Source organism: Pyrus communis, chromosome 13 (assembly GCF_041283825.1).
Source record: "Pyrus communis isolate YQ-2024b chromosome 13, ASM4128382v1, whole genome shotgun sequence".
In the NCBI taxonomy this organism is placed as follows: Eukaryota; Viridiplantae; Streptophyta; class Magnoliopsida; order Rosales; family Rosaceae; genus Pyrus; species Pyrus communis.
Genome location: NC_142577.1, coordinates 28,187,089 through 28,213,589, shown reverse-complemented (window position 1 = coordinate 28,213,589; position 26,501 = coordinate 28,187,089). Strand labels below are relative to the sequence as shown.

Genomic DNA, 26,501 nt, shown 5'->3' with positions numbered 1-26,501 from the left:
GTTGGAACCCAAGAACACAACAAATCCAGTAGCAGAGCGCATGTCGTTAAGGTCTCCAGCCCAATCTGCATCAGAAAATGCCCTTACAGTATCAGAATGAACTGCCAAACCTCCTTGAATATAGCTAATCCCCAAGTTCATAGTCCCTTTAAGGTATCTGAGTATCATCTTGACTGCATTGAAGTGAGACTCCATGGGATTCTGCATGAATTGACACACTTGGTGCACTACAAATGCTATATCGGGCCGAGTGAATGTCAGATACTGTAAAGCACCAACCACACTTCTGTAAAGAGCTGGATTGTTATACGGCTTTCCATCATCAAGAACTAACTGATTATAAGCCAAACAGGGTGTTGCACAAGCCTTGGAATCTAGTATTTCAGTCTTAGTAAGTAGGTCTTTAACATACTTTGCCTGAGAAAGGAATAGCCCATCAGGCTAAGAAATGACCTGAATTCCCAGAAAAAAAGTGAAGAGGGCCCAAATCTTTGATATCAAACTCTCTTGTCAAGGCAGATATTACATCATCAATCATAGTTGAAGCATTACCAGTGACAATGATGTCATCTACATAAAGAAGCAATATCACAATAGAGGAACCATTCGTCTTCACAAATAAAGAGGAATCGGCATAAGTTGTATTAAATCCAAGTGAAGGCAGAAAGCTTGTGAACTTATCATTCCAGGCTCTAGGAGCCTGTTTTAAGCCATATAAAGACTTATGAAGCTTGCAGACATACTCAAGGTCTAGAGAATCAATGAAACGCGGAGGTTGAGCCATATACACCTCTTCCTGCAATATACCATGTAAAAAGGCATTCTTTACATCAAGTTGTCTCAAATTCCAACCAAAATGAGCTGCTATTGCTAGCACAAGTCTCACAGTTGTTGGTTTAACAACTGGAGTAAAAGTCTCTCCATAGTCTATACCTTCCTCTTGGTTAAACCCTTTGGCTACCAAGCGAGCCTTATACCTCCCTATCGAACCATCAACATTCTTCTTAATTTTGAAAACCCATTTGTAACCAACATGGTTTTTCTGTGCTGGAAGTGGAACTAAACTCCATCTAGACTGAGTATTGAGTGCATCTAATTCTTCTTGCATTGCATCAACCCATACTTTACACTTTAAGGCAGATTTGTATGTTGCAGGTTCAACAGTAGCTAAATCCACTCCTCCATGTTCATGAATTGTAGTAAGTAATGCCTTCTTTTTGAAAATGCCATTCTTTGATCTAGTTTGCATCGGATGCAAATTTAATGGTGGAATTGAGAGCACTACTTGGAGATTCTCAGATTGGACCTCAGGAACCACAGGGAGTTGAGGAGCTGAAACATGTTCTCTTGCATTAATGGATTGTATTGAAGGTGATGGAGTAGTGTTTATGGATAATGGGGAAGATGGTAATGATAATGATAAGTCAATGTTAGAAGAAGGAACATGCTGTAAAGCTGGAGATCTGGGGGAGACTAACACATTATCAAGGGTAGTGACTGGTGGTTGAAAGACTGGTTTTGGCACATAGGATGTAGGAAGGTCAGATGGCCGTTTTGAGACTAGAACTGAATAGGAAAATTCAGATTCATCAAACAAAACATGTCGAGAAATATAGACTTTCTGCTTAGTGGCATCATAACATAAGTACCCCTTGTACTTTGATGCATACCCTAAAAAAAGACACTTTGTTGTTCAAGGTTGCAACTTAGTGGTATTAATAGGTCTTAACAGTGGGTAACAAGAACAACCAAAGACTTTTAGATGGTTAATGTTAGGGAGAGAACTATAAAGCATCTCAAATGGTGACTTTTGGTTCAATGTTTGTGATGGCATTCGATTAATAAGGTACACTGATGTTTGACAAGCAAATGACCAGAAAGGGGCAGGTAAATGGGATGTTTGGAGAAGAGTGATTGTGGTTTCAATAATATGTCAATGTTTACGTTCAGCCAACCCATTTTGCTCTGGGGTATATGGACAAGACAATTGGTGACTAATACCCTTAGTAGTAAGGAATGTTTGTAATTGGTTCCCGACAAATTCTCCCTCTCCATCACTTTGAAGTGTCTTTATGGAAACTGAGAAATGATTAAGAATAAACTGATAGAATGTAGCAAATGTAGAACAAACATCAGCTTTATTAACAAGTGGGAAAATCCAACAAAATCGAGTACATTGATCTATGAAGGTAACATAGTACTTAAGGCCATCTATAGAGAGACATGGAGCCGGACCCCATACATCACTATGAACAATATCAAAAGGATTAACAGGTTTACATGGGGCTGAGGTAAAGGGTAACTTGCTAATTTTTCCCTCAAGACAATTAGAACACAATGTAGGTGTGGAATCAGCAACACTAGTGATGTTGGACTTCTTAAGCATAAGGGAAACAACATTATTTGAAGGATGACCTAATCTATGGTGCCATAGACTAGAAATTACTTGTTTTCCAAGATATGCAGCAACTGAGAAAGCCTTTGTGGGATGAGAGGGTGGTTTGATGGGAATGGGATACAATCCATTATTGCAGAGGCCCTTGAATAATATTCTCCCTGTGGCTTTGTCCTGAATCCAAAAACACCAAGCATAAAAAATCAGCCAACAATTATTGTTAAGGCAGATTTTATGCACAGAGAGTAAATTCTGAGATATCTTAGGTACAGAAAGAACTGAATTCAATTTTAGAGTATGGAATGGAGTCTGCAATATGGAAAATCCTCTATGAGACACTGGCAAACCTTCACCACTTGCAGTTTGAATCATCTCGGATGATGGAAAAAGAGTTGCCAATGACAAATTATTCAAGTCTGCAGTCATGTGATTTGTTGCACCTGAGTCTGTGAGCCATACTTGCTGAGATAAGTTGGATTCCACTGGTGAAACAGAAGCATTGACATGCATAACATTCATGCCTCCAGAATTGGAAGTTATGTTTGCATTTCGGAAATGGCAAAACTGTGCACTGTGATTCCTTTTTCCACAGATTTGACACCCTTCAGTAAATGCAGAATCAGTATTTCAAAACCGACATGTATCTGCAAGATGCCCATACTTGCCACAAATTTGACATGGATTGCCAGTATTAGGCAATTGCTGAGTAGGTGAATTACCAAGAATCCCACGCACATGATTTGGGTAAAAAGACATGTTGTTTCCAATTTTAGGTCCACCTTGGCCATACTGAAATTTCCCTTTGTTCTTGTTTTTGTTATAGAATGGTTTATATTGAGAGCCACCATAGTTATTGCTATAAGAACCTTCAAAATGAGATGCACCAGTATGAGTATAAGAAGAAGACTGATGACCAAAGTTGCCCTTGAAACTTGTCTGAGAACCATCGGTATCAGCAGCCATTGCAGTAAGAAATGAAGGGGCAGAAGTACTTTCAATCATTGCTTCTTCAGCAAGTAATTGAGCTCTCAAATCTTTCAGAGATATAACATGTTCTCAGCCTCTGATGATTGATCGAACCGTATTATACTCAGATGGTCAACCAGTAAGAGTAAGAATTACAATATCATCATCATCAAATTTAACCCCAGCCGCAAAAAGATAATCTCTACCCTCCTTGATTCTTTGTAAGTAAAGAGAAATGGAATCATTACCCTTTTTGATATTCTGCAATTCTGATTTCATTTGGAAGATACTTGTTCTTGTAACAGTCAAAAATTGCTCCTTGAGCTGTGTCCAAAGATCTTGTGCACTGGTACTCCCGATGGCACAAGAAATTGCAGGTGATGAAAGGGTTGCAGTAATTAGCTGCATCAAGGCTCGATCGTGCATCTTCCAAATCTTGTAGTCATCAGATTCTTGGGAAGAACCAATTTCATCAGGACAATGTGTGAATCGAGCAGGACAATGTGTGGAACCATCCACGAATCCCATGATTCCATACCCCTCAAGCAAAAGCTCCATCTGAAAATGCCAAACCAAGTAGTTTGTCTCATCAAGCTTGACCGTGACAGATGTTGACACAGTAGAAATGAGAGAGGTAATGGGGGATTGAACAATTTGCAGTTGAGAGGCAGAAACCATTGCTGCAAGAAAACCAAAAACTTGTAGCAGAATGGTAATTGCGAACTTTTGTCGAACAGTTGGCGTGCACGGAAACCAGACGCCAAGAACTATGAGCTATGAGATCTGCAATAATCTCCACAGAAAACAAAGAAAGCAGAAGGCAGCAAGGAGATCAGAAATAGAGAGCGGAAGCAAACCAAGATCGGAAAATCGCACGATTAGCTATACCGACGACGATACCATGTTAACCAAGCTGTGATTACAAGAAGAAGTTCATAGTATTGTTCTAAGAATATGAAGAGAGAGAGAGAGAGAGAGAGAGAGAGAGTATTCTTCAACTGATGTTTTTATATTTTCTTACTTACAATCTTACAGCCTCAAGATTATATACTACCTTGTACAAATCTTACTGCCTAAGTCACAACATAACCAACTCTAACTACCTTCTCTACCTTCTTTATCTTTTGACAAGTGTCATCTTTTACTACCATTGGATTACTACCCTTAACATTTTCCCCTTACGTTTCATCTTCTCCATCGATCTCCTTCTCTGCTCTCTCACTTACATAAATATTGGTTTGTAAACTGTTTCCTGGTCCAAGTAACTTTCCTTTTTCTACATTAGCTATAAACCCTAACTTTGATTGTAATTTTTTGGCTAATCAATAAGGTTAATTATTATCTTAATATTATTAGGCTAGTCAATGAAAGCGACTCGGGGGACCTTCTATATACAGACAAAGCCCTTGTAAATCGCATACATTATGTTTTGTGGGGTATTTTTTTTTTTTTTTGGGGGGGGTGGAAAACCTCGGCGGCACGAGGTAAATACATTATGTTTTGTTGGGGTTTCTTGTTACCAAAGGAATTGAATTGGATGACAGTGATTGACACATACTAGAATTAATAGAAAAGACCATCTCTATCATATGTTCCGTTTAATATTTTGTACAGGCTGGTGGAGATTTTTCCAACTTTATAAACTATTCTTTGAGAATCGGTTTAGGTGGTTTAGCGTGAACTAAAGACTTACAGATGCTCCAGTTAGAAGATGAGATTATAAAACGGAGGCTCAGGACAAAAATGATAGAGGGAAACGTAGGAAGACTTGGAAAGACATTTTAGGAAAAGATATGAAGTACTTGGAACAAACGGAAGATATGGTGCAAAAACGAGCGCAATGACATTCTAAGACTCATACATGCGACTCCACTTAGTGAGATAAAGCTTGTGGTGAGAGTTGTTTTTTTGTTATAAACTATTCCTTAATTTTCTAGTGACGGGTCGTGTTTTGGTGTTTGTTTTGTCCTTTCGGATTGTGTCATAGTTACCCGAATGATAAAGGCAATATTGTCACGCTTAAAGAACTTCAGAGTTCAGATGCCCTTTTGCTGAATAAATTAAATAAAATTCAATTTAGCCTTAAGCTAATTAAGTCGGAATTTTACCATGTATCTTGAAGGTTCGGAAATTCCACGATCATTGTAGGCTGAAAATTAAGGTTTCGTTTTGAAGACATTTTAATTGGAACACTCATTTTTCATACACTGCTCATGATTCTGTCGAGAGACATTATAAAAGAACAGTACTACAAAAACTTTATGCAAGTCTGCATTATTAGTGAAGAGCAATGTAACTAAAACAACTAGTGTATACCCGAAAACACGACAAATTGGATTTTTTTCGTTCCTAAATATGATGATCAACGTGTCTGAAAACCATGACTTAATACCAAACTTCCCGTCCATTCTTTCCAGTACATGTAGGTGCAGCAACCAAATTTTTGTCATTCCCATTTGCTCTTGATCTGGTGAGTGTGCTTGAAATCATATGCGAGTAGTCCTGCAGCGCTTCCAGTCGTAGACATTCTCTTCAGTACAAACCTCTCTACCAGCACATAACAACCAAATCTCTTCCACCCGCCACCACTCGTCCCCCTAAACTCTTCCACTCTCTCCATCCTCACTTGCCTTTCATCCCCACCAACCCACCCAACTCTTTCTTGCTCCCATTTCATTCTTTCAATAACTTTCATGCTCAATCCCACACTTGTTTCCCCTCCCACCCCATCAAAACTCTTAAACCACACAAACATATCACCCCCACCTGCATTTCTTTCATCCCAAACGGCCTCCCTTCCACCCACATAAACCACCTCTCTTTGAACAAAAGCATCCACAAACACAGCAGGATTCTTTTTTCTTTCAGTGTTGTCATTAACGCTGTCGAAAATCTTTTCCCATCTTTGCTCAAGTTTTATTTCATAGTACATAGAATATTTCATTTGGTCCTTCAACTTAACCCCGCCTTCCTTGACAAACATGAAAGGACAATACCACTTGCCAACACACACAACTTCAGAGCAGTCATGTGATAATGGAAAATAGAACCCAGGAAGGCTAGCTCGTAGCGAAGCGTTGAGTCCCGAGGCATCACCCAATTGGTAACGATACTGCGTGCTCATTCTCACGTTCCACCCTTTCCTCCTCAAGAAGTAAGGAGGAAAACCATCTGGATCAACGGACTTGGCAAAAAAACGACTGCTTTCTCTCTCCCTATGAACTATCTCAATTTGTTGATATATGTCTGACGGATCCAATGGTTTTGGTTTAGCATCTGGAATACTTTTACCTCCGCAACAGCCAATATCCGTGTCCTCTTCCCTCGTATTTGTGCATGCTTCCCTGCAAATCAAATCAGTTCCAATATTAATTGTACATCGAAATTTTTCTATGTGACAGTAACACCGCCGCATGATACTTGACTATAAGAATATGCGTGGATGTGTGTGTGTCTGCGTACCCTTTATGGCGCCCTCTTCGAAGTATGACATGGTATCCATTGGAGGACAAGGGTTGATTAAGCACTGGAATGAAGGCAACCTCTTCGCCATCTGAGCCATATCCAACTGTTAAATCCTTGTTCTGAGGGAAAGGCAAACCTTTAACCTCGTCGTCCTCACATCCGCAACAGTTTATCTCAACTGATTCGTCGTCGTGGAGTACAAGATAACCAGAATTTGGACCCTCCGGGGGCGGAAGAGACAGTGACTGAGGAGATCTTCTATACACAGACAGAGGCTTTGTCACATACATTTTTATGACCAAATTAAAGAAGAGTTTAAGAAAAGAAAGATGGCTCACTTTCAAATTGTTTTGATGAAATTACATGATTACAAAGAGTTTTAATTTATAGGATTCAGGAAGTCAAACTTCTGAGAACGTACTTGGAATATTCTTGTGGTGTTAACTCCTAGGTTCAAGGTTAGCTAATTGGAAAGAGATTCTTTCCGGATCCCTTCTTTCTAATCTACTAAATCAGGGGATTTATGTCATTGAAATTTAATTTAACGAGTAAAGTTATTATAACTTTTAAAGTGGGCTTCTGTTTGCAGCCGTTAGATCATTTTTCAATGATACGGATTCCCTGATTTGATAGATTAGGAGAAAGGGATCCGGAAAGAATCCCTTTCCTAGCTACTTGTACTTCACAAAGAAATTGATGGTGTATAGAGAACAACACTTTATTTTGGCATTCCATGATGATACAACTTTGTGGATAGAACTTACATAGAACTTTGAATCATTGGAACGAGATGCCACGGTAACGAAAAGTATATAAATGTGTCATGTTATGAAAGTCCTTCTCTTAACTTCAAGTTTGAGTCATAATTATGATCAATTTTCTGATAAATATTGTCTTGCTTGGTCGTGTGTTGATACAAGCAGAGTTAGAAATTGACAATTTGCAGCAAATGCCAGGAAGGTTCGTAGAAAAAGTCTTTCGCATAATGTCTGTCTTCTATTTATGTGGCACCTGCTTGGAAGGTTGCATTAAGTCTTTAATTATGATTCTTGAAAGTGACAAATTATTGTTTTGGCACTTCACCACTTTGTTGAAATTCCGCAGTCAAACGGAATGCGGCATGCTCCGGCATGTTGACCAGGTCCCCGCATCATCGTCATGGAGTACAGGATAATCAGAATTTGGTCCTTCCGGAACGCTAGAGAAAGTAACTAAGGAGACCTTCCATACACAGACAGAGGCTTTGTAATATACACTTTTGTAAGCAAAGAAGACAACGTTTAGGAAAATAACTATCGGTTCGCTTTCAAATTGGTTTGATGAAATTACTTGATTACGAAGAGGTTTAATTTATAGAAATTCAGGAAGTCAAACTTCTGAAAAGGCACCTATAACCTTTGCACGTTATATCCTTGGTTTATGGTTTAGCCTCTTGTAATTCGGAAAACTGTTTGCTCCTGAGAATTTTTAAGAAGTTAAGTGTATGAAGAGAAACTTATATGATATGGTTACACTGTGGCATCCTATGTTAATATTAATACAACTTCATATGGTAAAAAAATTATACAAAACTTTGTATGATTGACATGAGGTGTCACAATAACACGAAATATACTTGTGTCGTGAAAATTCGTCTATTAACGTTTAAGGTATTATTATAATTAATTTGGATTAATTTTAGTTTACTACCCTCAAGTTTCTTAGTTTTCAACATTTAGTACATGAAGTTTTTTTCATCCTAGAGTGGTACCTAAAGTCACAATTTTGAAACAGTTTCATACATCTGTTAAGATTGTTGTTAAGTTAGCCACTAACTGTTGATATGACACCCAGATGAACAATGACTGGATGTTACGTGTCAATATGGAACCCTCATGAATAATAAAAAATTTAAAAAAATAATTTAAAATTTAAAAAAAAAAAACCCAATTCTATTTGAACCCTCCCTCTTCTTCTTCAATTCCCTCTCTCTCTGCCCCTTCTCTCCACAACCACCACTTGCTCACTCCTCTCCTAACCCCCTTTCTCTCTGCAACGCAACCCAAACACAGACCCAAGGGCCGAACCCCCGTCTACCGATCACGTCCCTGCAGTCCGTGACCCACGCCCTTTCTCTCTGCAACGCAGCCCAGACCTAGACCCAAGGGCCGAACCCTCTATTTCTGCTGCTCATGATGGCTCTGTTCCTTTCCAAGTGGACCCACACCTAATTCCCATTTTTTGAAAAAAAAAAAAAAAGAAAAAAAGAAAAGGAGATCCCTTAGCCTAAAGGGCTATAAATAAATATATATATATATATATATATATATATTTGTGGTTGATTGTTAATTCTTATCCAACATGTGTTACAAATTCACATTACAAAGTGAAATGCATCCTGTCGAGCTGAAGAAATTCATCCTTTAAACTGAAATGGCAGGAACAAAACGGGTGAAGTGAAACTACTCATGATTCTTTCCTCATCAAAGCAAATGTCGATACGGCTAGGGTGGCAGTGGCATTGTGGCAACGGGCGCTTCAGTTTCCGTCATTCCCATTTGGTTCGAATCTGGTGCGTGTGCTTGAATTCGTATGTGAGTAGCACTTCCGAGTTTCCATTCGTTGACATTCGTTTCAATATAAACCTCTCTACCAGTACATAACTACCAAATCGCTTCCACCCGCCACCGCCCGTCCCCTCAAACTCTTCCACTCTCTCCACCCTCACTTTCCTTTCACCCCCACCAATCCATCCAACTCTTTCTTGTTCCCATTTCATCCTCTCCACAACTTTCATGCTCAATCCCACTCTTGTTTCTCCTCCCACACCATTGAAATAATTCTTGAACCACATGAACCTGTCTTTACCCACATTTTTTTCAGTCCAAAAAGCCTCCTTTCCGTCAACAAAAACCGCCTCTTTTTGAACGAAAGCATCCACAAACGCAACACCATTATCTTTTCCTTCAGCGTTGTTATAAGCACTATCAAAAATCTTTTCCCATCGTTGCTCAAGTATAATTTCATAGAACATACATTTTTTCATTTGGTCGTTCAAATTCACTCTTCCTTCCTTAACAAACATGAAAGGACAATACCACTTACCAACACCCACAGCTGCAGAGAAATCATACGATAATGGAAAATCGAACTGCGGAAGGCTTGCTCGTATAGAAGAGTTGATTCCTGAGGCTTCACTCAATTGGTAATGATGCGGCCCTCTCATTCTTGCATTCCACCCTTTTCTCCTCAAGAAGAGAGGAGGAAACCCCTCTTGATCAACAGACTTGGCAAAGAAACAATTGCTGCCCTTCTCCGTACGAACTATTTGAACTTGCTGGTTTATGTCGGACGGATCCAACGGTTTTGGCATAGCATCTGGAATAGATTTACCACCGCAACAGCCAGTCTCAACCACGTCTTCTTTTCTTGAATTTGTGCATGCTTCCCTGCAATTTAAACCAATTGCTATATCAATTGTACATGGAAACTTTTCTATGTGACAGAAACACCGCCGCATGAAGTTAAGTACGAAGAACATGCATGGATGTACATATATGTATATGCATACCCCATATGCTTCCCACTCCGAAGTATGACATGGTATCGATTGGAAGACAGGGGCTGATCAAGCACTGGAATGAAGGCAACAACGTCTTCATCCGAGTCATATCCAACACCTATATCGTAGTTCTGAGGGAAAGGCAGGTCTCTGACCACGTCATCAGTGCCAACAGCGCATCCGCAGCATGTTACCTTAACCCGTTCTTCATCATGGAGTACAAGATAACCAGAATTTGGCCCCTCCGGCGGCCGTAGAGACAGGGACTGAGGAGACATTCGACACGCAGACAGAGGCTTTGTCACATACATTAGGCCTTAAGGAAGACCGGCTCACTTTCAATTTGATTTGATATGAAATTTATGTTGTGTCTTGGCCCGTTTGTTAGTGCGGAACCGAGATTCAAATTACAACCTCACCAAAAATCACACACAGTTGAACAAAATAAAATACAAGAAATAAAGACACAGAGAAATTTACGAGGTTCGGCAAAAAACTGCCTACGTCCCCGGAGAGATATTGTTCTTCACTATGAGAATAACAGTACAAGTATACATGAGTTAAATCGACATAATTCAATCCCATATCCCTTGTACACCCACTCACAGAATTTTTCCAAGAGCCTCACTCTACCCCAAGAGTTCTTTCACTAGAATACTTTTCACTCTAGCTCTCTTGATTTTCTCTCAACCCATGTTCAACCTTTTCCATGGGAGAGCCGAATGCTCTTACCCTTGGATGCTCTCTTTCACACTTCACAAAGGCATAACCAAATGCCTTAATATAAACAAAAGGCCCCGCCTTCTCTCTCTCCTCTTCTCTCTTTTGGCTCATCACACAAGGCCAATTCTTTGCCTTTGTAAAAGCCACAAATCAAGGGCTAGACATCATAATGATGTCCCCCTTTTTCTTTGTCCCTTTCTTTAGCCGAAAGTAACTAGCACTCCACATGGTTGAGATGAAATTGTTGCCAACTCATAATATGAGCCAATCACAACAATTTACTTGATTACAAAGAGTTTTAATTTATAGGTAATGAAGTCAACCTTCAGATGCATGCACTTATTCGGTTATTTGATTAGTTAATCTAATTACAAATTAATTAGAAAATAATTCAGAAATTGCTGGTGTAGCTTCGAGTTTAATAAGTCATTATTATAATTCTCTCTTGATCTTATCTTCACTGGGAAGTCAGAAGTTGACAATTTGCAGCACATGCCAGGAACATCTCTCAATTACCCTAAGCTGGAAAAAATCTTTCAGCTTAATGTCTGGATTTCTTTTAATTGTTTAATTTGTAGCACCTGCTTGGAAGGGTTCATTGAATCTGCATTTATACTTCTTTACAATGACAAATTGTTACTATGGCAGTTCACCTTCAAGTTCTAGTTGACGAGAAATTTTCAATTTTTCTGTGTGAACATCACACATGGGACGGTATACCACGTGCATTTATTTTTGAATATTTTAGTATGAGTTCGTAACACATCAAGCTGAAGAAATACATACTTTAGTATATTAATTATATAATGATCAAGATTTTTGTCTGAATAGGAAATAATATTACTTCGAGCGATTAATTACATCCATCAAAAGCACATGATCATATGAAATTTTCGTTCACAAACCAAAAAAAGAGCAAAAATCTCATTCCCATTTGCTGCTAATGTGTTGAGTGTGTTTGAAATCAGAAGTTAGCACCGAGCCTCCATCCATTCTTTTGAACACAAACCTCTCTACCAAAACATAGCAACCAAATTTTATCCACTTACCCACCCCTCCAAACTCCTCTAACCTTTTCACTCTCACTTGCCTCTCATTCCCTCCAAACCTTCCAAACCTTTGTTGCTCCCACTTCATCCCCTCCACAATTGCTAAGCTCACCCCCACATTGTCTAAACCCCTATACCACATAACCCCATTAGCCACATCCATCTCCTCATGCACAGCATCCGCGTTCCCACCAACAGCAACAGACTCGTTTTCAATGAACATATCAACCACCACGGCGTTGTCTTCGCTGTAATTACGTCACATGCAAATATTTGTTCCCATCTTTGCTCAAGTGTCATCTCGTAAAACCTTGTCCTACTCATTTGATCTTTTGGTGTTCCCTCCTTAACAAACATGAAGGGGCAATACCACTTTCCCACAACCACCGGATTCGAGCTTGTAAGCGATAATGGGAAGTTGAAATCTGGAAGACAGGCGCGTAGCTAATTAAGTCGGAATGTTAGCATATATCTCGAAGGTTAAAAAATTCCATGATCATCATAAGCTGGAAGTTAAGGTTTCTTTCAAGCTTAATGTCTTTCTGTGCAAGGCCTGAGATTGAAGACATTATAATGGAAACACTCATTATTTATACACTGCTCAAGATTCTGTCCAGAAACATTATAAAAGAACAATACTGCAATAATGTACCTAAAACGGTTAGTGTATACCCGAAAACAGGACAAATCGGAAGTTTTTCGGCCCTAAATACAATGATCAGCGTGTCTGAAAACCATGACTCGATACCAAACTTCCCGTCCATTCATTTCAGTACATGTAGGTGTAGCAACCAAATTTTTGTCATTCCCATTTTCTCCTAATCTGGTGAGTGTGCTTGAAATCATATGCAAGTAGTCCTGCCGCGCTTCCTGTCGTAGACATTCTCTTCAATACAAACCTTTCTACTAGCACATAACAACTAAATCTCTTCCACCCGCCACCACCCCTTCCCCCAAACTCTTCCACTCTCTCCACCCTCACTTGCCCTTCATCCCCACCAACCCATCCAACTCTTTCCTGCTCCCATTTCATTCTTTCAAAAACTTTCATGCTCAATCCCACACTTGTTTCTCCTCCCACCCCATCAAAACTCTTAAACCACACGAACATATCACCCGCACCCGCATTTCTTTCATCCCAAACAGCCTCCTGTCCACCCACATAAACCACCTCTCTTTGAACAAAAGCATTTACAAACACAGCAGGATTCTTTTTTCCTACGGCGTTCTCATTAACGCTGTCAAAAATCTTTTCCCATCATTGCTCAAGATTTATTTCATATTACATGGAATATTTCATTTGGTCCTTCAACTTCACCCCTCCTTCCTTGACAAACATGAAAGGACAACACCACTTGCCAACACACACTACTTCAGAGCAATCATGTGATAATGGAAAATCAAACCCGGGAAGGCTAGCTCGTAGTGAAGAGTTGAGTCCTGAGGCTTCACCCAATTGGTTACGATCCAGCGTGCTCATTCTCACGCTCCACCCTTTCCTCCTCAAGAAGTAAGGAGGAAAACCATCTGGATCAACAGACTTGGCAAAAAAACGACTGCTGCCCATCTCCTTGGGAAGTATCCTAAATTGCTGATATATGTCTGACGGGTCCAAGGGTTTTGGTATAGCATTTGGAATACTTTTACCGCCGCAACAGCCAATATCCGTGTCCTCTTCCCTCGTATTTGTGCATGCTTCCCTGCAAATCAAATCAGTTCCGGTATTAATTGTACATCTAAATTTTTCTATGTGACAGTAATATCGCCACATTAAAAATCAATCATATTAATTAAGGTTATGCATGAGTGTATATAGATGCATACCCTTTATGTCTCCCTCGTCGACGTATGACATGGTATTGATTGGATGACAAGGGTTGATTAAGCACTGGAATGAAGGCAACAGCATCGTCATCTGAGCCATATCCAACGGTTAGATCCTTGTTCTGAGGGAAAGGCAAACCTCTAACCACGTTGTCCTCGCATCCACAACAGTTTATCTCGACTGATTCGTCGTCATGAAGTACAAGATAACCGGAATTTGGCCCCTCCGGGGGCGGTAGAGAAAGTAACTGAGGAGACCTTCTATACACAGACAGAGGCTTTGTAACATACATTTTTGTAAGCAAAGAAAATAACGTCTAAGAAAAGAACTATTGGCTCGCTTTCAAATTGGTTTGATGAAATTACTTGATTACAAGGAGGTTTAATTTATAGAAATTCAGGAAGTCAAACTTCTGAGAAGGCACCTATAACCTTTGCACGTTATATATCCTAGGTTTATGGCTTACCTTCTTGTAATTCCGAAAACTGTTCGCTACTGCAAATATTTAAAAAGCTGGTGATTTATGGTGAGCAATTTATATGACACGTTTATATGAATATTGTGATATTTTATGTTACTAATACAATTTCACGTTGTAAAAAACTTACATAATACTTTGTATCATTAGCACGAGATATCATGAGAACACAAAGTATACTCGTGTTATGAGAGTCTGTCTATTGACGTTTAAGCTATTATTTAATTTTCTTATGTGATTTTAGGAATCTGGATCCTCTTTGCGAGAATCTCGGAGATTCGTCAATTATGTTCGTTCATCGTAGAGCGTACGATCAGAAATTATTTTAAATATTTTTATTTAAAATTAAACACAAATAGTACTTGAAAAAAATTAATTACACGATGTACGATAAACGAACACAATTTACGAATCTTCAAAATCCTTATCAAAGTGATCTGGAAGGGATCCTATTGGCGATTTTAGCGGTGGAGATTAGTCTAATGCTGATAATTACGTCATAGTCTTATCTTGATTGGTCGTCGATTGATACAAGCAAAGTGTCAGAAATTGACAATTTGCATCAAATGACCTTACGTAGAATTTTGTATCCTTGATACAAGTTATTACGGTAACACGAAGTATACTTTTGTTATGTAATTCTGCCTATTGGCGTTTAATCTATTATTTAATTTTCTAATGTGATTTTAGCGGTAGAGATTAGTCAAGTGCTGATAATTACGTCTTGGTCTAATCTTAGAGGGATTTTTCAATGTCATCGGTATATCGGATGGTACACCACGTGTCATTATACAAATTATGAAATATGTGTGCTAAAAAGTTAATAATTAAAAAAATAAAATTTTCTACCATTCCTATTAAAACACGTGATGTATCACTTGTGTTCCCGTCACAACTAAAAATTTCTCTTTTATCTTGATTGATCTTCGGTTGATACAAGAAAAGTGTCAGAAATTGACAATTTGCATCAAATGCCTGGGGGGTCCGTACATTTATTTCTCGGTCACCTTAAGTTGGAAAAGGCCTTTCGGCATAACGCGTGTTTTCTAGTGTTTTTTTATTTTTTTAATCACCCGTGTCTTCTATTGTATGTCGCACCAGGTCGGAAAGGTGCATTAAGTCTAATTATAGTTCTCTACGACGGCAAATTATTGGTTTGGAAGTTTACCTCCAACTTCTTGTTAACATCTAATTTTGATATGGCTACTTATTTTCAATGTGACGATCACGTTGAGAGGTGTTAAAACAACACATTATTATTGTTTTGGAAGCTTACCTCCAAAACTTCTTGTTGAAATCTAATTGTGACTTCATCACATACACTTTCACAGAAATTCTGAATCATCACTCTCTGTTGTTATTTTATCTTATTTTATTTTATTTTTTTATGGAGAAAATTGGTATATGTCTAATTTTTTAGTCAAATAATAGAAATAGTATATGTCTAAATTTTTAGCCAGTAATAGGAATAGTCTACTTTATTAAAATAAGCCCAATTCTTTGAATTTAATTATTTTTATTATCAATAGTTATCTTTTCAATGATAAGATTTATTATAAAAATCAAATTTCTTCCTAATTATCTTTTTGATTATTTCTTTTTATTTATTTTTTTGTTATTTCTTGTTACCTTTTAGTTATGTTTCATATCTTTCGTATACGTATATTATATTCATATATTTGTTACTTGAGTTAGGGCATAATGTTTTGCAGATAAAATTTATGTTAGTATATTAGTTTTTTTTTTAATAAGATATTAATTAGATTTTTTGGAGTTGAAAAATGCATAATATTAGAAGATTTTAATTGATTTTTAATATTTAAAAAAATATAAAATGAATGTTAAAAAATAATAACATGTACTTAGAAAACTGGACTCACTTAAAAAAAAATTTTAAGTTGTCAATTATGTAGTTTAGCGGAACTCTTACTTTTTTAAATGTAAAAATACCGATGTACTAAAAAAAAAAAAAAAAAAAAAAAAAAAGTCCTTTTTCTATTTGTTTGTAGGAAAAAAAAGGAAAGGATTTCTTGTGCTTTATAAGTTGTCTTGGAGGGTAACGGACCTGTAGAAATTGACTTAGTCAATTGCTTGTTGCTCTAGTCGACTATTATTTTTGAATATTTTATTTGTGTTCAATGTTGCCAATTATACAAGAATTTTCTTACAATTCTTAGTCAATACGAAATCTCCATATGATATTGACATATTATATAAATTCTTGATTTTGAGCCATATGACGATGTAACAAAGTTCGCTTTGAACTAAGAATCCTTCTCATTTTTAGGAAAAATTATTAAGTCCAACAATCGGATTGAATGGATTATAACTCACTCACAAAAAAAATGAAACCCTCTATATTTAAATACTATCTAACTACATGTAAATACAAATTCCAATGTGACGGCCCTATAATTTTGTGAATGAATGGTTTGACTATACAAAACATGGGGCACAGCATTGAGCAAAATTATGTAAACATTCCTCAAAGGGTGTTTCTTGGATAAACTGGGTTTGTGATTCACAAAAAAATTTACAATTTCATAAATCAAATAGTCCCTCTAAAAGCACAACAGAATCCATAACCTAGAAAATGTTCAAAAATTCCAAATTTGAAATTTTTTCTCGGTACAAAATCTGAAATTTTGTACACAATTAGCATATATAAATACAAAAAACACAGGACAAATTTTCATTTCCATTAGTCCTAACCTGATGAGTGTGCCTGAAGTCATGGCTAAAAACCAAGCTCCCATCCATTTTCTTCAAAGAAAACCTCTCAACCAATACAAAAAACCCCAACTTCTTCCAGTCACCCAACCCCCAAAATTCCTCAACCCTCTCACAACTCTCACTCCCCTTCTTCTACCCCCACCCACCAACCCTCCCTTGCTCCCACTATAGTACTATAGCATGGGTTCATAACACATCAAGCTGAAGAAATATATCCTTTATTTTAAAAAGGGCAGATTACACAGGTGAAATGAATCTACTCATAGTACTTATATAATGATCAAGATTTTTGTCCGAATAAAAAAAAATAATGGAAAGGATATTACTTCGAGTGATTAATTACATCCACTAAAAGCACAGAACGAAATGAAATTTTCAATCACAAACCAAAAGGAGCAAAAATTTCATTCCCATTTGCTCCTAATATGATGAGTATGTCTGAAATCGTAAGTTAGCACCAAGCTTCCATCCATTCTTTTCAACACAAACCTCTCCACCAAAACATAGCAACCAAATTTTCTCCACTTATCCACCCCTCCAAACTCCTCTACTTTTTTCACTCTCACTTGCCTCTCGTTCCCTCCAAACCATCCAAACCTTTGTTGCTCCCATTTCATCCTCTCCACAATTCGTAAGCTCACCCCAACATTGTCTAAACCCCTATACCACATAACCCCATTAACCACATCCATCTCCTCATGCACAGCTTCCGCGTTCCTGCCAACAGCAACAGACTCGTTTTGAACAAAAACATCAACCACCACGGCGTTGCCTTCGCTATAATTACCGTCACATGCGAATATTTGTTCCCATCTTTGCTCAAGTGTCATATCGTAAAACCTTCTCCTACTCATTTGATCTTGAGGCGTTCCCTCCTTAACAAACATGAAGGGGCAATACCACTTCCCTACAACCACCGGATTCGAGCTTGTGAGTGATAATGGGAAGTTGAAATCTGGAAGACGGGCGCGTAGCTTAGCGTCTAGACCCAGTGCTTCACCTAAATGGAAGTCACGGGGAGTTGAGGTGTGTATTTGCCACCCTTTTCTTCCAAGAAATTTTGGAGGGTACCCATCTGAAGCTATGGATTTGGCAACAAAACCCCCAAATTGATTGCAACTTCGTTTCTGCTGGATCTCATATTGCTGGTAAATGTTATTGGGATTGAACGGCTGTGACGGCACATCCTTTACATAAGTGCAGAAGCAGCAGGTTCCCAAGTTCTCATCTGTTGAACATGTGTAGGCTTGCCTGCATGGAACCGAAATCAATTAAGTCGCATGGACTAACAATGTATTTCAAGTTAGGTAACAAAAAAACTATTAATACTATTACTATGGGAATTGATATTGCCACTACAAAAATACCAAGCTCAAACTGAGATTGCATACATACCCTTCAAGATTTCCACGCGACTGAATCGCGTAGTAACGGTTGGAAGCCAAAGGCTGGTTAAGGACCGGAATGAAGGCGGTGTAGAAAAGAGAAACATGTTGGACTTGTCCCACTTGGGTGACATGACGAAGCTCTAGATTCTTGTTCTGAGGTAAAGGCATGTCACGGAGCTTGTGGGATTTGCATAGACCAAAGCAACATGTAGGCTCTGCTTCTTCATCTTGGATGACCAAGATGCCGGAGTTCGGACCCTCTGGCGGGGGTAATGAGAGATCCTCAGGAGACTTTTTGTACATCGACAGAGGCCTTGTGACATACATTTTTGCAGAAATTCTTATTCTTCACTCTCTGTTTTTTCTATTTGTTCTTAGGAATAAAGGGAAGGATTTCTTGTGCTTTATAAGTTGTCTCGTAGGGTAAAGGACTTGTAGAATTTGACTTAGTAAATTGTTGATCGCAAATTCGCGATGTGGTTCTTGATAAGATTTGCCACGTGTAACGCTGGCAGCCAAGGCTATCGTGGGTTGACAATGACTAATGAATTCATGACTTTTCTTACACTTCATAGTCAATACGAAATTTCCCTATCACATCTTATATAATTCTTGTTTTTGACTTTTTGAGCCATATGACGATGTAAGTTGGAACAAATTTGGCTTTGAACTAAGAATCGGTCTCATGTTTTGGTAAAAAATTTGTGTCCGACAAACCATATAAATAGACTGTCTAACCCATTTTTAAAGAAATGAAATTCTCTCTGTTTAAATATCATATAAATAGACTGTCTAACCCACTTATAAAGAAATGAAATTCTCTATGTTTAAATATCATATGACTTTATGCAAGTAGAAACTCCGATATCACGAACTTTTGTGAATGAGTAGAATAATCCACCTGATTCGACTGTTGTACACAAATTTTTCTACTTTTGCACATTAGATCATAAGTAAATTTACACTTTATGTGAACAATGGACATTGTAAACAGCATTGATCAGAATTATGTGAACATTCCTCAAAAGGTGTTTCTTGGATGAATTGGGGTTGTGATTCACAAAAAAAATGTACACTTTCATAAATCAAATAGTACCTCAAAAAGCATAACTGAATCCATAACCTTGACGTTAGAACAATGCAAAAAAACCCAATCTGAAATTTTATATAGGTACAAAATCTGAAATTTTATACCCAAATAGCATATATAAATATAAAAAGGATTAAGTATAACTCTTTTTTTTCGTTATCAATAAAATTTTCTTTGTGCCATTGATGTTTAAAAAAAAAAAAAAAAAAAAGAGGAGAAATTTTCATTTCCATTTAGTCCTATGATTAGTGTGCCTGAAATCATGGCTAAAAACCAAGCTCCCATCCTTTCTCGTCAAAGAAAACCTCTCAACCAATACAAAAAATCCGAACTTCCACTCACCCAACCCCCCAAATTCCTCAACCCTCTCAACTCTCACTCTCCTTTCTTCTCCTCCCCAACCCCCCCTTGCTCCCACTTCATCCTCTCAAAAATTGTTGAACTCACCCCCATGCACGCTTGTCTCTTGCCCAACATTGTTCAAACTCCTATGCAAAACCACCCCATCATCATCCCCATTTTTCTCATCACACCCACCTTCCCTCCCTCCCACCATAACCGCTTCACTTTGTACAACAAAATCCACACCAATGGCGTTGCGTTCACCATGTCGAAAACTATGATCCTTCACAAATACTTCTTTCCACCTCTGCTCAAGTGTCATTTCATAGTACATTGGTCTGTTCCTTATGTCCTTCAACGTTTTCGGCGTCTCTTCCTTAACAAACATGAATTGACAGTACCACTTCCCTACAACCACATTCTTTAGTGGGAAATTGAAATCCGGAAGACGGCTGCGTAGGGAGGCATCTAGGTCCGTGCATCACCTAGTTCAAATCCGGGGGACGCTAAGCTTGTGATTTTCCACCCTCTCCTCCACAATGCCTCCGGAGGGTACCCATCTTTGGACATTGATCTGGCCACAAAACCACCCGACACATTGATAATGTTTTTGTGAAGATTAATCTTGTATTGCTGATACATGTCCTTGGGATCAAAACGTTTCGGTAGTACATCGTTTGTGCAGCTGTCGATGTTGTGCCTTGGCCCGTTCGTTAGTGCGGAACCGAGATTCAGATTACAACCTCACCAAAATCACACACAGTTGAATAGTTTAAAATACAAGAAATAAAGACACCGAGAAATTTACGAGGTTCGGCAAAAACCTGCCTACGTCCTCGGAGAGATATTGCTCTTCACTATGAGAAAAACAATACAAGTTACACATGAGTTAAATCGACATAACCTAATCCCATATCCCTTGTACACCCACTCACAGAATTTTCCCAAGAGCCTCACTCTACCCCAAGAGTTCTTTCACAAGAGATCTTTCACTCTAGCTCTCTTGATTTCTCTCACCCTTACCATGGTAGAGCCAAATGCTCTCACCATCTCTTTGGATGCTTTACATATCTCTTCCTTGGATGATTTCCCTTCCTCCATCCATTCCTTTTAATACCTAGCCAAATAATTATGGCTTTGAAAAAGCCACAAAACAAGGAGCAAAGTAAGCCACAAAACAAGGAGCAAAGTAAGCCACAAAACAAGCCACAAAACAAGGAAACATAATTCTCATCATGATGTTCCCTCATCAATATTGTTTTGTTTCCTAGCCTAATTTGGCCACTATCCAACAATCTCCACCTTGGCCAAATTGTACCAAAGTCCATTGGCCTTACGTACCAGCATGCACACTCTGAATCAACCTCGTTGGTCCTGTTCCGATTCAGTCACTGCCAATGCATGTGCAGCTGCTGCAAGCAAAAAAAAACATTTAGCTTCAGACAGGATCTCGACACATCCTCGTCTCCTCGAGCAGGTTTTCCTCCTCTTCATTGTCTGCAACTTGGAAACTTGTCAGTGCACCCATTTCCAACAACACCCGTCGAGCCAGACAAACATTCCTCACACTTCCTCCTACCTCAGGACCTTCTCATCACCTGTGAATCCCATAGCTCCACCTGCTGCAAAACCCCTGCAACACTTGAGACTAAACATCACCAGGAGAAGTGTTGCTTCGAGTACCTAGAGGGCATACTCAAAGTCTTCCACCACAAACTTGCTAACCCGGCCTTGCACCCGTAGCATTATGGACCCTTGCCTCCGGAACCGGATCCGAACCTGCTGTCTCTCTCAGATCCTCTTTCCAATTTTCTTCCACGATTTCAACCTTGAATAGCTTAAGCAGTCTTGTGCCCACCATCATCCATGGTCTCTTGTGTGTATCATTCCACACCAAAGAAGCTTGCACATGCTCCAAACTTACTGTTTCTTTCCTTGCAGTAAAGTTTCACAAGGTTCTCGTACAAATCTGAAAGTGAGGTAAGAAGAAAGAGGCCTTTGTCTTCTTCCTCAACATCAACTTTCGCAGTTGATCCAAGCATCCCTAAACACGGCTTTCATTTCTTCAGGCTTCCATTACTCTCCTTTACCAAGAGCAAAACCGCCTCTCCCTTTAAACTGCTCAACTGAAAATTCCATGGTGAACAACAAATCTGGACCTCCCACGAACCAAAGCCCCCAACGATGCTCTGATACCAATTGTTGTGCCTTGGCCCGTTCGTTAGTGCGGAACCGAGATTCAGATTACAACCTCACCAAAATCACACACAGTTGAATAGTTTAAATACAAGAAATAAAGACACAGAGAAATTTACGAGGTTCGGCAAAAAACTGCCTACGTCCCCGGAGAGATATTGCTCTTCACTATGAGAAAAACAATACAAGTTACACATGAGTTAAATCGACATAACCTAATCCCATATCCCTTGTACACCCACTCACAGAATTTTCCCAAGAGCCTCACTCTACCCCAAGAGTTCTTTCACAAGAGATCTTTCACTCTAGCTCTCTTGATTTCTCTCACCCTTACCCATGGTAGAGCCAAATGCTCTCACCATCTCTTTGGATGCTTTACATATCTCTTCCTTGGATGATTTCCCTTCCTCCATCCATTCCTTTTAATACCTAGCCAAATAATTATGGCTTTGAAAAAGCCACAAAACAAGGAGCAAAGTAAGCCACAAAACAAGGAGCAAAGTAAGCCACAAAACAAGCCACAAAACAAGGAAACATAATTCTCATCATGATGTTCCCTCATCAATATTGTTTTGTTTCCTAGCCTAATTTGGCCACTATCCAACAGTCGAAGCAGCATGTTTCCATGTCCATGGAATCATCGTTTGCACTTGTGTACCCTTCCCAGCAAAACAAAATCATGCTACATGTTACAACCCTCGCTCATTAGGTCAGTTAGCCAACGCAGTGTGTTGTCACATTGCATCCTTAGAATGTGGTTTTTTTTTTAAAACAAAATGTTATAAACCTCATATTGAAATTTACCATATATCAGTTGTACTCTCCATCTGCGCACAAGTTTGTATTTATCTTCCCATAACTTAATTACATTAATTAGAATATCACTCGACTAGAAAAACTTACCCTTTATCCTTCCCATATGGACCAAGAACTGGGATGAAGAAAACTCCGTGGAGCTGAAGATCTCTGTTGGGATAAAACCAAGTAGCATGGTAAAGCTCAAGGCTCTTGTTCTGAGGGAAAGGCAGCTCTTTAATATAATCGATATTCGATAACTCAAAACAGAAAATCGTTTCTTCGTCTTTGACGACAAGAATGCCGGAGTTTGGACCCTCCGGCAGAGGCAGAGAGATCAGCCGGAGACTTTTTGTACATCGACAGAGGCCTTGTCACATACATTTTTGCAAAATAAACTCTTCACTCCGTTGTTCTTATTTGTTCTTGAGAGAAAAAAAAAAAAAAAAAGGAAAGGCTTTCTTGTGCTTTATAAGTTGTCTTGGAGGGTAAACGACTTGTAGAATTTGACTTAGTCAATTGTTTGTTGCTCCAGTTGACTTAGGTGAGAAAATCGCCATTCTTGATAAGATATGCCAATATGTGGTTGTAAGTAAAAGCTCAGGCAGATGAGGATTCTTGGCGCGACAGTCCGTATACGTCGAGCAGGCTCACGAGGGACCAATGTAGGATTGGGAAGACCAAATAAATGGGGTCTCGTTCTTTTGTTGAAATGGGTAGAAGTTTTTCCCTACTTTGGAACCCTTTTTTATTGCGGCATCCTTATTTGGCAATAGACTCAAACATGTGAGATCGGGTGAGTAAAGATGTGGAATGTCGCTCCTTCGTGAGGTGTGTCCAGTGTCCCACGAGTTATGTGGTTCGGAAGTTAGACTCGACAGTTTTCTTAGAAGAGATTAAACAACAAAAGTTCAACGTCGACAAGACGAGAAAGTCTTTAGTAGCACAATTTGATCATCAAGCTAATCCGTGTGCATATTGAAAGTGGCATCTACTTAGAGTTAGATTGTACCTTAATATAGTGGGGGTCATTCTTTTGTAGGGTGTTTCAGATGAGTTATGATGTCTACAAGACGAGAGAATTCGACCATCCAGCCAATCCGGGTGTATTAAACGTTGCATCAACATAAGAGTAGTATTAATACCCTAGTATCGTCGGAGCCGTTCTTTGGTAAGACTTGTGCTGACTAGCTGGATGGTCAAACAGCTCTACCCCAGTTCTTCAACTACAAGACTCCGTTTTGCTTCGAAAGCAAAACAATGGATCTTATGCAAGTGTGACCCAACATGCAACTTGGTATGAGGACTAGTGACTAGTCCCTCTCTGATTTTAGCAAGTCCTGGCTGCTTCCATTAAAAAGTTGGAAAAAAACAATCTCTTGTTTCTCTGGCTGTACATATTATCTTGGGCTAACTTAAATGGAGAAAAAGAAAAGGGAACATGCTCTTTTTGGTGTCCCTGAAATTTCAAAGCTTATAACTTTGAACTTAATTAGTGGTATTTACTTCGTAAACCAAATGTATTATGCCGAAATTTACAAGACCATTGCTTTCTTTCCTTATTTTTATGTTCTGCAAATGCAAAGAATAGAGGATAAAGCGTACGCATTGCCTTGTTCGATTGGCCTAACCTATTTCTGCAATGTCTCATTTAGTATCAGCTACATCCTTTTAACATTTACCAACATCAACATAAATACAAGGAGGAAAATATTTGAAGGAGGCAGTAAATGTGTAACTAGTGACTAACTAAAAATGAGGACTTGAGGAAAAAGAAAGAACAAACATTACTTCTGTAAGCGCAGAAAAAACACAGTTAAGTTTTGAACAGTAAATCTTCATCCTTCTTCCTACTACTTCCCCAGCTTGGAATTGGATGATGCCTGAAAATCCACCTCCAACCCTTCAAACTTTTGCTCCCCCTCTTTATCCCTCTCTCATTCACTGTCAATCTACATGAACCACCGTGTCTGAAAACACCAAACGAACCCTCATCGCATTCATCCCCCACAAGCTCACTCCTTCTCATGCTCCCAAAAACAGTTTCTCCATCTGCAATGCTCCCCACCCTCATGCCCGAAAACTCCGGCTTCGAATCCGCCGTGAAATCGAGCTTCAAATCGATAAACCTCGATTCATCCATGCCGAAATCACTCTCTTTCAGCGAAAAAACGCGTTTCGTTGCGCTGCTAAACCCTACAACATCTTCTTTCTTCTCACCATCAAAACCGCTTTTTCTCGGCTCTGCCTCACTAAATCCACTCCTTCTCCCTTCACTAAATCCGCTCTTTCTTCCCTCACTAAATCCGCTCTTTCTCCCTTCACTAAATCCGCTCTTTCTCCCGGAATCCAAAACCATTCCGGCAGTTGTAACGCTAGAGCTTCTCGCAGCAGAAATGGAGCTCCGGGCACCGGAAACCATCAAATGCTCGCCGCCATCCTCCGATCCGAAGAGGGCCCCGCCTCTGAAACTGCACAGAGACCTTGATCTCGAAACTCCCATGTGATCAACCAGCCACATCTCACTTTTCTCATCAAACCCACCAACACTCTTATTCCCACCATCTTTTTCCGATCGTTTCTTCCGAAAAATCCTCCCAAATCTCCAAAAATTACTTTTCTTGATCTCGACACAACTGCTGCTGCTTCGCTGGAGCACCACCATGTCCTCTTTCTCTTGGGTTTTGCTGGGTTTTTGTAAAGGCTCCTGCTTTTCGTTCTCGATCAAAAACGAGACTCTACCGACGCTGCCGACCTCCACAGTGGAGTTTCGGTTCGACGAGACGGCGGAGCAGGAGCAGGATGAGAGGCGCTGCTCGCCGCAGTCGGAGCAAGCCAGCTGGAGCAGACGATCTTTCAGACAGAATGCGCATATCCCGACAGAAGACGAATTGGGGTGCCTTCGACACGGCATTTCAGACGAAGAGTAATACTCCATGTCGATATTTTCACGAGCTGCTTCTACAGCTTTGCCCCTCTCTTTCATGGCTTCTCCGCCGCTTCAAAGAAGATAAATAAAGCTTCGACCTCTGAGAAGAAAGATAAAGCTTAAAAAAAAAAAAGCGTCTGTGAGAAAACTAAAAAAATTTGATGGGATTTTGAAGAAAGATCGAATGCCAGCTCCAACAAGCGTTGCGGGACTTGAATTTGAAAGAATGGTGAGAGGTTTTTTTTTTTGGGAAATTCAAGAAAATCAAGAGTGGCTGTGAGATTTCTGGAGTGACTGAATGGGAAATTGAATTGAAATGAATTGATGGATGGGAGGAGGAGGAGGCGTCAACTTTACGTTTTGCTTTCCAGAAAAACAGTGGGAGGGAAGAAAAGGAGTGATGCGAGAAAGCACTAAAGCCCGCTGCAGGCATTATTGTGTAGAGAAGTGAATGTCACAGCAAACTCGAGTAAAATCAGTGAAGTTATTTTTTCATAAATTTTTACTGTTACTGCGTGCATTTGTTAATTACGACATATTTTTTAATGTGTTTAGAATAAAGAATAATATGTCATATGTTATTAGG

At 39.2% G+C, this 26,501-nt stretch overlaps 4 protein-coding genes and 2 pseudogenes across 5 annotated transcripts; all 6 read right to left on the bottom strand.

Moving 5' to 3' along the window:
- Positions 1-5,539: 5,539 nt before the first annotated feature.
- Positions 5,540-7,216, bottom strand: LOC137736346 (uncharacterized). Its single transcript, XM_068475629.2, has 2 exons — positions 6,824-7,216; positions 5,540-6,705 (listed from the first exon to the last, which is right to left on the bottom strand). Exons 1-2 carry the CDS (start codon positions 7,114-7,116, stop codon positions 5,808-5,810), a joined length of 1,191 nt encoding a protein of 396 aa, XP_068331730.2. The 5' UTR covers positions 7,117-7,216; the 3' UTR covers positions 5,540-5,807.
- Positions 7,217-9,136: 1,920 nt separating this feature from the next.
- On the bottom strand, positions 9,137-11,122 carry LOC137736345 (uncharacterized). The gene is made up of 2 exons (XM_068475628.2): positions 10,377-11,122; positions 9,137-10,254 (listed from the first exon to the last, which is right to left on the bottom strand). Exons 1-2 carry the CDS (start codon positions 10,676-10,678, stop codon positions 9,354-9,356), a joined length of 1,203 nt encoding a protein of 400 aa, XP_068331729.2. The 5' UTR covers positions 10,679-11,122; the 3' UTR covers positions 9,137-9,353.
- A 699-nt stretch (positions 11,123-11,821) lies between these two features.
- On the bottom strand, positions 11,822-14,323 carry LOC137736341 (uncharacterized; annotated as a pseudogene). Its single transcript, XR_015954722.1, has 3 exons — positions 13,964-14,323; positions 13,560-13,839; positions 11,822-12,583 (listed from the first exon to the last, which is right to left on the bottom strand). The product of XR_015954722.1 is annotated as an uncharacterized LOC137736341 (transcript).
- Positions 14,324-17,377: 3,054 nt separating this feature from the next.
- On the bottom strand, positions 17,378-18,983 carry LOC137738171 (uncharacterized). The gene is made up of 2 exons (XM_068477797.2): positions 18,571-18,983; positions 17,378-18,426 (listed from the first exon to the last, which is right to left on the bottom strand). The coding sequence occupies exons 1-2, from the start codon at positions 18,888-18,890 to the stop codon at positions 17,580-17,582; spliced, it is 1,167 nt and encodes a 388-aa protein (XP_068333898.2). The 5' UTR covers positions 18,891-18,983; the 3' UTR covers positions 17,378-17,579.
- Positions 18,984-19,876: 893 nt separating this feature from the next.
- On the bottom strand, positions 19,877-23,370 carry LOC137736340 (uncharacterized; annotated as a pseudogene).
- Positions 23,371-24,597: 1,227 nt separating this feature from the next.
- LOC137738370 (uncharacterized) lies at positions 24,598-26,367 on the bottom strand. The gene has a single exon (XM_068478006.2). It carries the CDS (start codon positions 25,970-25,972, stop codon positions 24,803-24,805), a length of 1,170 nt encoding a protein of 389 aa, XP_068334107.2. The 5' UTR covers positions 25,973-26,367; the 3' UTR covers positions 24,598-24,802.
- Positions 26,368-26,501: the final 134 nt, after the last annotated feature.

Bases quoted from the DNA above. Each gene is read 5' to 3' on its own strand.
- LOC137738370 (XM_068478006.2), bottom strand. From the start codon at position 25,972: ATGAAAGAGAGGGGCAAAGCTGTAGAAGCAGCTCGTGAAAATATCGAC.
- LOC137736345 (XM_068475628.2), bottom strand. From the start codon at position 10,678: ATGTATGTGACAAAGCCTCTGTCTGCGTGTCGAATGTCTCCTCAGTCC. The intron at 10,255-10,376 runs GTATGCATATAC...TTTAAATTGCAG, and splicing joins CGGAGTGGGAAGCATATGGG to GGAAGCATGCACAAATTCAA.
- LOC137736346 (XM_068475629.2), bottom strand. From the start codon at position 7,116: ATGTATGTGACAAAGCCTCTGTCTGTGTATAGAAGATCTCCTCAGTCA. The intron at 6,706-6,823 runs GTACGCAGACAC...TTTGATTTGCAG, and splicing joins CGAAGAGGGCGCCATAAAGG to GGAAGCATGCACAAATACGA.
- LOC137738171 (XM_068477797.2), bottom strand. From the start codon at position 18,890: ATGTATGTCACAAGGCCTCTGTCGATGTACAAAAAGTCTCCTGAGGAT. The intron at 18,427-18,570 runs GTATGTATGCAA...GGTTCCATGCAG, and splicing joins TCGCGTGGAAATCTTGAAGG to GCAAGCCTACACATGTTCAA.